The sequence below is a fragment of the Cebidichthys violaceus genome, unplaced genomic scaffold, assembly GCF_023349555.1.
Source record: "Cebidichthys violaceus isolate CVI_PGR_0920_01 unplaced genomic scaffold, fCebVio1.0.p SCAF_23, whole genome shotgun sequence".
Classification (NCBI taxonomy): Eukaryota; Metazoa; Chordata; class Actinopteri; order Perciformes; family Stichaeidae; genus Cebidichthys; species Cebidichthys violaceus.
Window position 1 is genome coordinate 8,311,737 of NW_027176406.1, and position 14,095 is coordinate 8,325,831.

At 39.3% G+C, this 14,095-nt stretch overlaps 1 protein-coding gene and 2 long non-coding RNA genes across 4 annotated transcripts; all 3 read right to left on the reverse strand.

Moving 5' to 3' along the window:
* Positions 1-1,696: 1,696 nt before the first annotated feature.
* On the reverse strand, positions 1,697-3,521 carry LOC137878527 (centriolar coiled-coil protein of 110 kDa-like). The gene is made up of 5 exons (XM_068718865.1): positions 3,443-3,521; positions 2,912-2,985; positions 2,720-2,785; positions 2,577-2,636; positions 1,697-2,096 (listed from the first exon to the last, which is right to left on the reverse strand). Exons 1-5 carry the CDS (start codon positions 3,515-3,517, stop codon positions 2,021-2,023), a joined length of 351 nt encoding a protein of 116 aa, XP_068574966.1. The 5' UTR covers positions 3,518-3,521; the 3' UTR covers positions 1,697-2,020.
* A 403-nt stretch (positions 3,522-3,924) lies between these two features.
* On the reverse strand, positions 3,925-6,152 carry LOC137878190 (uncharacterized). Of its 2 annotated transcripts, none has more exons than XR_011103596.1 (3): positions 6,080-6,152; positions 5,584-5,693; positions 3,925-4,022 (listed from the first exon to the last, which is right to left on the reverse strand). It is a non-coding gene; the product is annotated as an uncharacterized lncRNA (long non-coding RNA). The 2 variants fall into 2 exon arrangements; XR_011103595.1 differs by lacking the exon at positions 6,080-6,152 and adding an exon at positions 5,981-6,063.
* A 5,601-nt stretch (positions 6,153-11,753) lies between these two features.
* On the reverse strand, positions 11,754-13,544 carry LOC137878497 (uncharacterized). The gene is made up of 3 exons (XR_011103622.1): positions 13,081-13,544; positions 12,694-12,838; positions 11,754-12,602 (listed from the first exon to the last, which is right to left on the reverse strand). It is a non-coding gene; the product is annotated as an uncharacterized lncRNA (long non-coding RNA).
* Between the last annotated feature and the right edge of the window lie 551 nt (positions 13,545-14,095).

Here is a 14,095-nt window from a genome sequence, read left to right on the forward strand (position 1 = left end):
TTTTAGACTATTCTCTAATCTTAGTGTTTGTATGACATTTGCAAGTGCTCTTTTGTCAAGAGCATTTGCAAGAGCATTTGCAAATGCTCTTGCAAATGCTCTCAGTTCTCCTCGGATCTACTCGTATGCCTTCAGGTTAGTTTCTCTTCAGGATAAATGGTTTGCATTATCTTTGCACAAGTCTGTCCACTTTGTATGTGTGCATTGGTGAATAAGCTGCTCTTTGTACCATGCACCAAGCAAGTTAAAACAAATTTAATTTCAACACGCAAACAGCATTGTTGAAGAGAAACAAGCAGCTAGGTCAGACGAAATGTTGAAGCATAATGCAACGCAGGCTGAAAAGTCAAAATATGGAGTAAAAGAGTTGCCTGTGCTTTGCATACTTCTCTTGTTTGACATTGTTTTTGCATTTGTACCCGAATACATGCACTCTGTTCCACTGGGTGTGTCCAAACTAGTTATGTCTCTGTGGATGGATCCAGTCAACTCAATGATACCTTTGTGTGTCGTTCAAGAGATTCCACAAATGGAATCCTGCCTCCTACGCCTAAAGCCAGATACGTCACACCTGACGATTATTTACACAATCCAGATGCTGTTCATTTCCAAACCATTTGTCAGTTTTCCTTATAATGATTACTGTTCATGTACAAACAAGTTTAGTAAAGGTGTGTTGTTATTCATTAATGATTAATGGTAGTGGAATGTATTATGCTTGTTCATGCTTCAAACTGCCACTTACTGATGCAAGAACATGGAACATGCAGATACACAGATGGGCCATAAATAGGGACGAGCATCATTTTGCACAATTATCAGTTCCTTTCTTATTACTGTCCAAGAAAAATAATAACATAACATAAAAAATAGAAATATAAGAGGGATCATAGAGGCAATTATATCAGTGGCATTACATTAGGTCACATGTAAACCTTTTTTTTTTTAGCAAGTGGCTGACCTTAGCTACCGACCACACTGCATCATGAGATTTGTAACTGTCATTTTCTCCCCTGCGTTGCTTGTTGGGTCAATCCAGTTTCACTGTAAATATCTCTCCATTTTATTTTTATTTTACAATCAGAGGCCAGAAAATTCAAATAATTTCACAATTTATTCTGGTGATAAAAAACATAAAAAAGTACCTTTTCTGTGTGGTATCACAGTGATAGTGTGGTGTACCAATTCCTTAACAATAATATATGCACATGCTATATTCTTATATTTAGAGTCTGTGTTGACATGGCAGTCGACAATGAGGGAAAACTTACAGAGAATTTGGCATGCTTTTGAATCAATCGTCTCAGTAATTTAGTTTTACTCAGTGTTGCTGTGCATCTCCTGTTGTGTGAAGCTACATTAATGTAACAGTGCGCCACTGTGTAAAAAAAAATATATCACCAATATTGAAACACACTGAAATGCCTCAGAGTAATGTAAACTCAGCACCATTTAATACAGAAAGAAAGCACAAACAGGTACTTAAAGCCCTTGAACAAAACTATTCTATTTAATGTATTATACTCACTTAAATACTTTCATGTGATTGTCACCATGAAAGTCATTTTGTAAATTCTCTTACAGCTATAAGCACCAGATGTTTATGAACACAACATGGTAAATATATGCATTCTAACATGTTACAGATAGCAAAGGCAATGCTCTTCGGCACAGATACAAATATTTTTTCTTTTAACTCTGACCTTCTTCTAGCTTGCATTTAAATAGACTTACTTTTTTTGTCACTTCTTTAAAGTGTAAAATGTGTCTACCAGACAATATCAAGCTCCCTGTGAGATTTGTGCTCAGTTCAGCTCTTTTCAGCAAGCTACAACAGTAAAACACAATGACATTGTGATGATGTATACCAGGGAGCTCAAGTATGGTAGTGAATACAATCATTTGAGTTTCAGATGGTACGATCATATTAGCAGCACAGACTGGACTTTCAGTGGGGCAAGGTTTGTATTCAAAGACTAAAAAATCAAAGTTCACAGGTCGGGGGAAGTTGAGTCATCTGTTAACCCAGAGAGTGCTGCTTCTTCAGGCTGTCTGAGCGCCTCACTCTCTCCTCTGGGGTCTTTCTGTACCAGCTCCTGAGAAAAAAAAGCCACTGTCATACTTTGCTGACTTTAAAGTCATCTGTAAAAGCTCAAATCCAAACATTTGTGTACACTGTTGCCTTTAGCAAGAGGTAAATAAAGTATTGGAATTACAGTTCATTGGTTTGCCAAACATGACATCCACTTCTGGATTTTTGCTGATATGCAAAATACATTAGGTCAGCATATGAAATATGAAATGCGCAATCAGGAGAGACTTCAGGGCTTAGGTCCAAAGTATACTGGAGCACACAGATTTAAGGCAACACACTTTATTAGAAGACTACCGTTCTCAGAGTCAGAACAAGTAAAAAGTGTAATGCTTTTTAATTAGGACACTAGCAACCCAAAAAGCACATCAGCATTTTCTCAGTAGTGGGGTGAGGTGGAGAGACGTATCTCCTAAGAAATGACATATGGTAGTTTTTGATAGCAAGATAAGGCACGTTGCGATTACGGTGAAACAAGTCTCACCCCTGGCGGTTCAGCTGGCCTGGCACAGGAGAATTTTGGCCTTGGCTTGGCTTCAGGGCTCTGCCAATGAAGAAAGGATGTATTTAGAGAACTAATCTTCTGGGGACATTAAACACAGGAAATTGTAGTACAGTCTAGAGCACCTGTTAGTAGTGGGGCTCTTTGGCTTCTGCTGCTTCTTTCTAGCCATTGATGGGGATTCACCGACCCTGGAGGAGAACCAAACACATTCAATAAAAACACTGCTGATCCCTGGATCCCAACATCAAAAACATTAGCGTCTAAAACCAGATCTCATCTGCAATGTAAGGCTGTGTTCCTCTTTCCCATCGTACCTCTTTTTCCTGTCCAGAGACCTCTGTGTGGCAGCAGACAGAACCACTCTCTCCTTGGGGCCCTTGGCTTTCTCCTTTTGAAACAGTCAGTAAGGATCATAGTTTATGACTGAAGCACTGACACTGACGGTATAAGACGAGGCACGCTGCCACCAAACAGTGTTTCTTCCCTGTAAGTCACTTTGTCTGTGTGGTAATCAAGGTGTAATATAAGTACAGTTCATCATGATAAGCTTTTCAAGTACCACCAGCTATCAGCAGGTAGAACAATTCTAATTCATCTTAACAGATGTAGCTACAATAACAAGCCATGTCTTGATTTATGCTTTGGTAAACATTACACAAATCGTCCAGACAAATGCTTCACTGCTCACCAAGCACAAGTACAAACTCAAGTTAAGTTTCCAAGTTCATACCGAGAGTGAAAAGATATCTGAACTTTTCCTTCACTTCTTCCTTTAAAAGAGGAGCAACACATGTCACGTTCTTCTGATCAAATATGGATGTGTGATTGATTGGTTGACAGGTTACCATGTCTCGCAGCTTCCTCTCTGCTCGGAGCTCCCTGTCCTGCTGCAGCAATGCTAATCGATCCCAGAGAGGCATTTCAAAGAAGATGTCATGGATGTCATAAAGGGCTGCACGTAACTGCGGAACAAAAGAGGCACGCATAAACACAAAGTAAGATGGACCTCTGCTGTCTATAGACGGTAACTACACGTTCATACCTGGGCTCTAACTCTCTCCTGCAGGGAGCGATCTTGTGCAGAGCAGGGGCCTCTCTTCTGTGGACCTTCTGTCTGGAAGGAATGGATGAACTCCTGTGTGTCCTAAACACATATATACAGTACACATTCCTAAACATACAGTTTTTCCCCAGTCATTAACATGATGATAGACTTATTCATTAACTCTTATTAAAATCACATAGGTGTTTTCAATTGGTTGTGCATATTTTTAGCGTGTGTTATTTGTCTTAAATGTGTAATCTCACCAGGATGGTCTGTCGCAGGTGTTTGACCTTCTCTGTTTTGAGCAGTCTGCGAGTGAGGAAGCCGCGAATGATGGCGCCAATTCGACAGAAGGCTCTCTGCTGCTCTGCTGTCATAACCTGGACAACAAGAAGATACGAGAACATGGGGGTGTGAAGATAGAAAACACAAAGAGGGTTTGAGAAATAAACATCCATCTTATATGTGTTGCGACTTCACGTGTAAAAAGAAAAGCCTAAACTATGAAACCGCGCCAAACCCCCATCAGGCGTTAAAAATCTCAGCTGAGTGTGAGATTTGGTTTAAACCACAACATTGGTACCTCATTGGACGAGTCCCACGCGAACCCCAGGGAGTCCCTGCGACACGGCCATGTCGTCACCAAGGCTGCAAACATCGGCGCACTCCTTCCACTGCGACTCGTGTTGCTAAAGTAGGTAAAAACTTTGGTAACCAAAAAAAACCTAGGTAACAGTCTTAACGTCACTGGACGAGCAACAGACTGTTTTTGTGTTCACACACTTGGACCCTGAAAGAGAGACTGATAACCTCTGTGCCCCAAGTGCTCTTAAATCACCTACAGAAGGAAGATCAAAGAATTCCCGGATTCTTCAAGTCGACACTCGCTGCCATACGAGGGCCAGCTTGCTGCTTAACCTGCTGACCTTGCGTGTTATGGTCCCCGGTCATCGGTTGGATAACTCTATTGATAGAAAGACGGATGAACACACGTCGATTGCAACGAAGCGGTGTCAAGTAAGAGGCTATTGTCTGGGCAGAGATAGGTCTTGGTGTGTTTTTGTAACCTGGTTTGTTTGTTTAAGTTTAACGTCACTGTTACCGTGTGATGTATTTTACTGACCACCGAGTCCCGTTCAGTGCTGTGAAATACCATTTTGTGCCTGCTGCTGTAATAGTGTTGTCCCACACTGCTGAGCTTTACTATGTTTAAATCCGCCACCACGAGTAAAGTCGGTAGATGCGGTAAACCTGAGTTCACCAGCCAGGCTTCAGTGTGATAAAGTTGGACCTACTTCGCTTCGAGAGTTTTCCTCTTCTTTTTTTCTAACCCACACACAAACATACAAAAAAAACACACATGCGCCGTTATGGTCATTCTTACACACGTGGTGTGTTAAGCGCAGCCTCCATTGAGTGTCTCATTCTCCCTTTAAATAATCACCGAGTGGCATAACCACTCAAGTGACGACAGCACCTACGCCACCTTGCTCTCTCTCTCCCCTCCTACACCGACACACAAACATACAGACACCCACACTCCCCTCGCCACCTGCTTGTTTGTTGCTTTTAGGTTTAGTATGTTTGCAATTGTATTATAGATGTTTGTTGATTTATAATATTATTGATATTTTATCAGTATTGTGAAGTATTGTTTTTAAGGTCAGGGCTGATTCAAACCTTCACTGTTCACTCTAAATGTGGAATAGTACTTTTACATTTTTCTAAGTGAACACCAATTTTGAGACTAAATTCACAATTTGTTTATTGATGCACCGTTATTATTAATCTATGTTAACAATCCTATTGATATTAATCATTTTAAATAATATCAATAATTCATTTGTATATTTGCCAATAACCAAACCCGCTCCAGCCAGATCCCAACATGTGTAACTTATGTAATCACACACACCCTCTTGTCTACTTGTGCATACCTACCAGACTCAGCCTCGCTCGAGGTTTGCTAACTGCCCATGTGGATCCCCACAGATAAACGGGAGGCTGGACAGAGGGAGAGGACACACTGGAACTTACAGGACTGGGAAAACCTGGAAAAAGAAACATACTTTCAATTTAGGTGTTTGACCTTCTCCATTTTGAGCTGTCTGCGTGTGAGGAAGCCGCAATCGCCATCACTTGTGGCTTTCTCACACGCAGACTTTACATGCAGCTCTTTTTCCAATTTATATTGTTTAAAAGGTGAATGAAGAGTTGTCCAAATAGAAGTAGTAATAATAAGAGTTAATAGACCACAACACTCTTTTTGTCATTTTGTCTTCATTTTTTTTTTTACAAACTCAAAACAGAATAATAAGTGAGCATGGTCAAGTGGTACCTATACTGTGTCTAGGTGATGGCTCAGATGGTGTGTGCGCAAGGCTTAGTCCTGGGCAGGAAGGGCTCACAACAGGACGGCTGTCACTCACGGACTTACAATTCCACCCACAAGCATCCCCACTCAAAGGCCGCACACACCCCTGCTCCTTCAGTCTTCTATCTGTCTCCTCGAGCTCCTGAACACATGCGAATACAGGAGACAAACACTTCAGCACTATAACCTTAAGCAAAAGAGAATAAATTTACACTTCAACATTGCAACTAAAAAACGAAATAATTCTTGCCAATCTGTAAAATAACTGACAAAGTACCGCACAAAAAATACATTTTTGGTATCTACTTCTATTCAGAATAGATAATGTGTGATTCCATGTGCTGACCAGACAAAGGTGCTGTTGCTCTTCCTCCTGCTCAGCTCTTGTAATACTTTTTACATTTTGGCCACAAGAGGCTGAATGCTCCTCTACCTCATGTTCTAAATATGACTAAAATAATTCATGTTTTCTTCCAGGTCAGTTTTTATTGATACAACTTGCTAAAACACAATAATTTATGCACCTTATGTTTAAACTAACCTGGAAGCTCTTAGCTTCTTTAAATAATACAGTTTAGCTTCCAAGTCTGCCAGTTAGACATTTCAACTAGAAGGGTTTTCAGCAGTGCAGTTTAACGCTTTGGGTCTTCAACATTTTTCAGACAGGTAGTCTCCCATTTCTGTATTTTCAGCAATTCTTTTGCGATTCATTTCAGCTTTCAACATTCCAACGCATATTCTACGGGAAATGCATTGTCTAGTTTTTATTATTACTCACATTACTATTTCTATTACCGATACCATTAACGAACATTACTGACTTTGCTTCTTCACCGGAGTCTGTGCTTTCTCGCCTCGCAGGTTTCCGTGGATCCTTGTTATAGCTGGACCATGTTCTTGCCTCCTGCCATGGTTCTGTCATATTCATTGAATGTGTTGTAACTCTGTTATGTTGTTTATTCTGTACACATGACATCTATTGCACTTCTTTCCATCCTGGGAGAGGAATCCCTCCTCTGTGTTCTCCCTAAGGTCTCTTCCTCTTTTCTCCCTGTTAAAGTTTTTTTTGGAGTTTTTCCTGTTCCGATGTGAGGGTCTTGGGACTGAGGATGTTGCATGTGTACAAATTGTAAAGCCCTCTGAGGCAAATTTGTGATTTGGGGCTATAACATTTTTTTTTATTTAATTGAATTTGGAGCCACACAGCAGAAAGAAGCTGTTCACGCAACATTGGTATATTATCACCTTTTAAGTTGACATGCTAATCTTGTTTGCAAACAGTGCTAATTTGCACATCCATCAGATTCGGAGCAACTTAATATTCATTTGGAGTTTTGTTTCTTGTGACCTGGTGATTGTCCAATATTCCATCTCTTTTTGCTCTGTCTTGATCTCCAATATCGCCGAAAGGAAAATATCAGGCTCTTTAGCTGCTAAATGCTCCACTGCATTCCCTACCTAGACACATACTTTGCTGGTAGTCTTCTCACTGAAAACAATGAGCTGAAGGACTGTTTAAAGCTCTGCAGAGTTACGTTCAGGTAAATGACCATTAGCTGTAGGAACCGATGGGAGCAGGAGAGTTAACAGTGAGAGCAGGACTGCAGGATGTCCATGTCGGCTCTGCGTTTGCTTGTACAGGCATGACACAATAAATAACATAACTAACGTGTCATTATTACTTATTACCAGTGGTGGGCCGTCAGGGCCAGCTAAGCCTTCTCTGCTGGCCTAAACAGAATCACAAAGGTATAGCTATTTTATAATTTAATAATTTTTCACAAATACACTACAAGTATTATATATTTTTTTCCCATTAGCTTATTTTCTCATTGCACAGCTCCTGTCTTCCTCAGTTGCTCTGCTTCCAGCCTGCAGCGCTGCTTCCAGTGCAGCTTGTTTTAAGTAGAGCTCTTATCCAATCAGATTCAGCCTCTATGTCTAAGAAGAGAGGCCCGAGGTCCTCTAGGACAAGGAAAATAATATTTACAGTACAAGTGAGGATACTCACTTGTACTGTAAATATTATTTTCCTTCCGAATCTTGAATATGTTGCTAGAAATGTTTACAGTGAAACATTCATCCAAATGTTTGGTTTGCTTGCTGAGCAGGAAGTGTAGAGTGGGTTTTAAGATCTATGTCTATGTCTGCTGCGGCCGAAGATGATGCAATGAGAGCGCTGAGAGTGAACCAGCAGTAAAGTTGTGGCCGGACAGATGAACAATGAGCTGAAACTCACTGCAAAGGTCAAAGAATAAAAAGCTGAAATACCAAATATTTCAATTTGACTGTGACACTAGCCTTCACCCACATACATTTAGTTGTTGATAGCTGGACAGTTCTGGAATAAACCTGTTTTGTTATGTGATGTACTATTTATTGTACTGCTAGTGCAAATTTTGCAGTATGTATTTTACCATGAGTGTGACAGTATCTGATACTGCTGTGACGCTTGTGTTTTAATATCTTAAGGAATTTGTGCTTTATCAATCACATTGCTCGATAAAATAAAAGAAGACAATCAGTTGTGCTTCTTGTGCATGCATGTGGAGACCCATAACACCCCCACTATAAGGTGTTCTTTGCTGTGAACACCAGAGGGCAGTAGAGAGTATGTTTTGCTGTACAGATGTTTTGATTTATCCCCACAGTATGCAAGTAGTATTGAACAATCATAAATTTAGTTTTTCTCTTTTGAACTCTATTTATTGCACTCCTCTGGTGCTCTGGGTACTTTGGACTCTTTTATACTAACTGTCTCCTCCCTGCAGTGACAGAGATCACATGGTTTGAAGAGATTAACAGTTGCTGCAACAGAAAGACAAGAACAAATGACAAAGGCATGAACAGGTTCATATGAGGAAGTAAAAGTCAGTTTTACTTCTGATTGCAACTTTTATGTTGCAATCACAACTTCCTGGAGGAGCAATCAGGAAGCTTTAGGGTCGTTGTCTTTTTTTCCAGAGGAATCGTTTGTGTGTTGAAATTATTCTTATTGTGTGCACACATTACGGTCATTTAGCAGACGCTTTTATCCAAAGCGACTTACAATTCAGTATCTATCTACACACCGTAGACGCAGCTACAGGAGCAATTTTGGGGTTAAGTGTCTTGCTCAAGGACACATTGACTAGACTAGTAGAGCAGTAGCCAGGGATCGAACCGCCGACCCTCTGATTGAAAGGCTCCACTTATCCACAGTCACCACACATCCTTTCTAACTTACTGGTGCTCGTACAGATAATCAAAGAAAGATGAAGAATACTGAAGCGGGACAATAACGATGATGATAAAGAATTTGGAATCTTAAAATCTTCCAGAAACTGTTTGCATGACTTCCAGGTCACTAATGGTGCTGAGTGACAAACCCTCAATTTACCTCATGTCCAAGACAAACTCACAGAGGAGAAAAACAGCCAGATTAATTACCCATCCTGACCATTTGAGCTAGTTTATTGATGCCTGATACCTGGTTTCTTTCAAAAGACTCAGAGGAAAACACTGAATTTATGAGAACCACAAAATAAACGTATTTGCTTTTGAAATGTAGATTAATTAAGAGGCCATGTTTAATATGCAATCTACCTGAAAAGTACTATGACAAAGGCGTAAACAGGTTAGACATGGTTCATATGAGGGTAAACGGTAAATAGACTTGTATTTGTACAGGTGCCACCTGATCCATTATCATTCACAGCCATTCATCACATTCATTCATTTAGGGTTAAGTGTCTCGCATAAAGACACATCGACATGGACTGGAGGATCCGATCCAACCGCTGATCTTTGGATTGAAAGACAAGCAGCTTTAACTCTGAGCCACAGCACCCAGGTTAGAAATGGTTACAAGTAAAAGTCAGCGTTTATTACAAAGTTTGCAAATACATAATCCACTTCTGTGATTACATTTTTTTTCAATGCTAACACACTAACATGACACATAAAGCACAATTACTGAGACTAACACTATGAGAGCAAAACCTAAAGATCAAGTCTTTAAAACTCTAAACACATTTTCTGCTTTACATCCAATTTGCAATTCAAAGTGACACTTTTTGTAACACACTGCACACAGATCACGACATGAGACACAGGACTCTGACATAAAGCCACTTGTCATTTCAAAACACTGCCAATCAAAAAGCCACAGCTATGGACTAATTGGCCAATACATGTGCCACCTGGTCAAACACCTAATTGCTTGATTGTCAACTAATCAGGATGTAAGCGCTATACAGTTATTTTTATGATTGCTTAAGCATGGTTCTAAAAACAAGGCTCATTTTGTCAAAACATAATTGTTCAGTAAATAATGATAAACCAGATAGAATGGTTTATTACTATCATCTAGTTCTATCCAATTTTTGATATATGAATTAACACACTTAGAAAACATTATTTTGTAGTAGGAAAATTTTGACCTTGAACGCAAATAATAACTTTAATGATTATTATATATAGTAAAGCTAAAAAAGTAAAGCTGTTTGTGTACTGCAATTCTTCCTATCATCTGTACATCACATCATTTATAACTCCCTGGATCAACAGCAGATTACTCACCAAAGCACAAAACAAAACAAACAAACTCATGCAAATAGTTTATCCTGAAGAGAAACTAACCTTAAGGCATACAAGGTTAGCCACTTGTTAAAACAGGTTTACTGGTGCCTGATATAATGACACTGATGTTATTGTCTCTGTGATCCCTCTTTTATTTACAATTTTTTCAAGTTCATATCGTGACTTAAGTTCTATTAAGTTATTATTTTTCTTGGACAGTAATTAAAAAGGAAGTGATGAGAGTTGTGATAAACCTCTGGATCAAAAAGCAGTATCAATAATTCCCGTCCCTACATGTGTGTCTGCATGTTCCATGTTCTTGCATCAGTAAGTGGCACTTTGAAGCATGAACAAGCATAATACATTATATTACCATGAATCGTTAATGAATAACAACACACCTTTACTAAACCTGTTTGTACATGAAGAGCAATCATTATCAGGACAAACTGACAAATGGTTTGGAAATTAACAACATCTGGATTGTGTAGAAACATGTTTCCTACTTCAAGAACATAAGGCAGGTCTTAACTACTATGTTGGAATTGATCACACATTTATAATATTTATAGTATTTTGTGGTGTGTGTTACTAAAAATGCTTGGGAACTGTAATGTAGATTTGTTTCAGGCAATTTAATTTTAGATCAGATCTAAGACGAGAAGTTTTAAGTAAAACAAATTTGACAAGAACAAAGTTGGAAAATCATTTGTTTATCTCACAACAAAAACTGATGTTAGTGAGAACATAAAGAACTTTTTAGATCCTTTAAATAGGAGTTGCATATCTCATGATGCAGTGCTGTTGGTAGTTTATTGTAATTTAATCTTAGTTTTGGGCCTTTAAAGCCTATTAACTGGATACTTTTCTCCTATTTACTTTCTGGGCATGTAGTTTCAAATAGTGATTCTGCTTATTTTTATTTCATTTTGACCTACGTTATAATGCCACATAACACAGTAGAGAGAGAGATTTTGCTGCAGGTTTTTTAAGAAGTTTCTATGGACATTTTTATATTTGCTTTGCTGAGAAACTGGACCATGAATGGAATCCATTGTAACCATCATGGATTTAAGGTTAACAACACGTTTTGCCCGTGTGACTAATCACCCTAGAAACTTTTTGCAAACACATTTCAATCAGAGAGACTTTATTCACAATGTTGTATGTGCAACAGGATACATACTGCAATGACAAGAAGAACATGCACGGTAGGCACTTTTTTACTAACTCATATTTTTTCTGTTTTATAACCATTGTCAGTATATTTAAATTCCAAAAGACTGGCACACATCTGAAGATCATATGGAGAAGGCCTTATCAGCACATTAGGCAATTATTGAAAGTAAACTTACGAGATCAGTAGCTTCCTGAGATGAAGCAATGTTAGATTGTGTTTGACCAAAGTGACTTAATATCTTTCACAGCTACATATACAATATCTGTTTCTTCTTTTTTTCCTACTAGACTCGTTTTTGTCAGCTGTGACGTATCTAGGGATGGGTATCGTTTGGGTTTTTTCCGATACCAGTGCTAAAACGATACTTTTAAAACGATACCGGTGCCTAAACGGTGCCTGAACCGATACTGAAAAAACAAACAAAAAAACCCCACACAAAACGACGATTGACGACATTAAAGAAAGGCTTTTTTATATTGCCAAGGCAATTTGTTTTCTTCAAATTGAACAATATATTAACTGTTTGAAGTATACTATAAATATAAATACAAAACACTTGGCTTCAAACTACAGATTCAAACTTTTTAACTTCAAACAATGAACAATATATTAACTGTTAACAACAGTTTACAGCATACTTAAATAAATATAAATAAACTTCAGCAATTCTTTTGCAGAAATATGAGCATATTTGCCTTCTCTGGCAAAATACGACACCTCTCCTGACTAACTGCATGTCCTCTCAGATGGTGTGATGAGGCCTGTACACACTGGGATGAACTAGTGTGTTGGACAGATCCTCCCTGGATGGGGGTCAGTAGAGGATTGAGGGCAGTGGTCATCTCTCTGTATAAAATTAATTTGAGGATATTTATTAGTCTTTTTGACGAATTGTCTTAATGGAACAGATTTGATACAAATATTGTTTTCACATCACTTTTTTTTAACTGAACCGTGGAGATTCCACAGTGGAAAAAGAATGCAGTCCCTTGGCCACACATCTGGTCACAGACCTGTGGAGTTCCTCCACCTTCTCTTTTGTTAAATGAGCCTTCTTTGCCAAGGTGAGCCAGCTGTTGAAGCTGGAGAGCCAAAAATAAACATAAATAATGTTAAATGTTTTACAGGCAACAGAAGCATCACTGCACATGCCATCGCTAGTTTCATTAACATTACACTGACTTGCTATGATGGCGGCAGGTAGCCTACCGTTTGCTAGTAGCTAGCTAGCTAACTTAAACATGGTTATAACGCCTAATTTATCATTTGTTATCAGGCCTACTTTTATAAATGCAAGATTTGCAATCAACGTTACATTACTAACCTGAGGTAAGGCTGCTGTTCTCATCATCGGTCTCCAGTTGTTCAGCGTTGGGACCAGTCTCCCCATCGCCTGGGCCAGGGAGGCCCACACTGCCCGCTGTGGTGCTTATCACGGGCTCACGCTCACGCAGGCAGTCGAACGCGGTGCGAAATACAGCCACACTTTTGACCGTTTACCTTTCGGCATTTTCTCTGTTAAAAGGTTGATGGCTAGCTAGCTACTGTAGCTATACAACGGTAGGCTATTGTTACCTGCTGCCAGGACGGAGTCATCAGAGTAGTGTTACGTTAACTAGCGCAAGTGAAGTGATGCTTATGTTGGCTGTAACGTCCGTTTTAGGCCACCAGTGGCAGTATTTCAATCGGCTCAGGCACCGAAATGAAGCACCGAAATCTGCGTTGCGTTTCGGTCCGGTAGGCACCGGTTGTATACAGCTGTTTTCGGTACCCAACCCTAGATGTATCTGGTTATTTTTAATTGCGGCCTTAGGCGTAGAAGGCAGAATTCCATTTGTGAAATCTCTTGAACGACATACAAAGGTATCATTGAGTTGACTGGGTCCATCCAGAGAGACATGCTGTAACTAGTTTGGACACACCCAGTAGAACAGAGTGCATGTACAAATGCTAAACAATGTCAAAAAAGGGAAGTATGCAAAGCACAGGCAACTCTTTTACTCCATATTTTGACTTTTCAGCCTGCGTTGCATTATGCGTCAACATTTCGTCTGACCTAGCTGCTTGTTTCTCTTCAACAATGCTGTTTGCGTGTTGAAATTAAAATTGTTATAACTTGCTGGAAATACAAAGCAGACAGACTTGTGCAACAATAATGCAAACCATTTATCCTGAAGAGAAACTAACCTGAAGGCATATGAGTAGATCCGAGGAGAACTGAGAGCAAGTACTCTTGACAAAAGAGCACTTGCAAATGTAATAAAAGCACTAAGATTTTAAGGAAATTAATAGCATCTGGATTGTGTAGATACGTTTTTTCCTACTTGTTAAACTTCTTA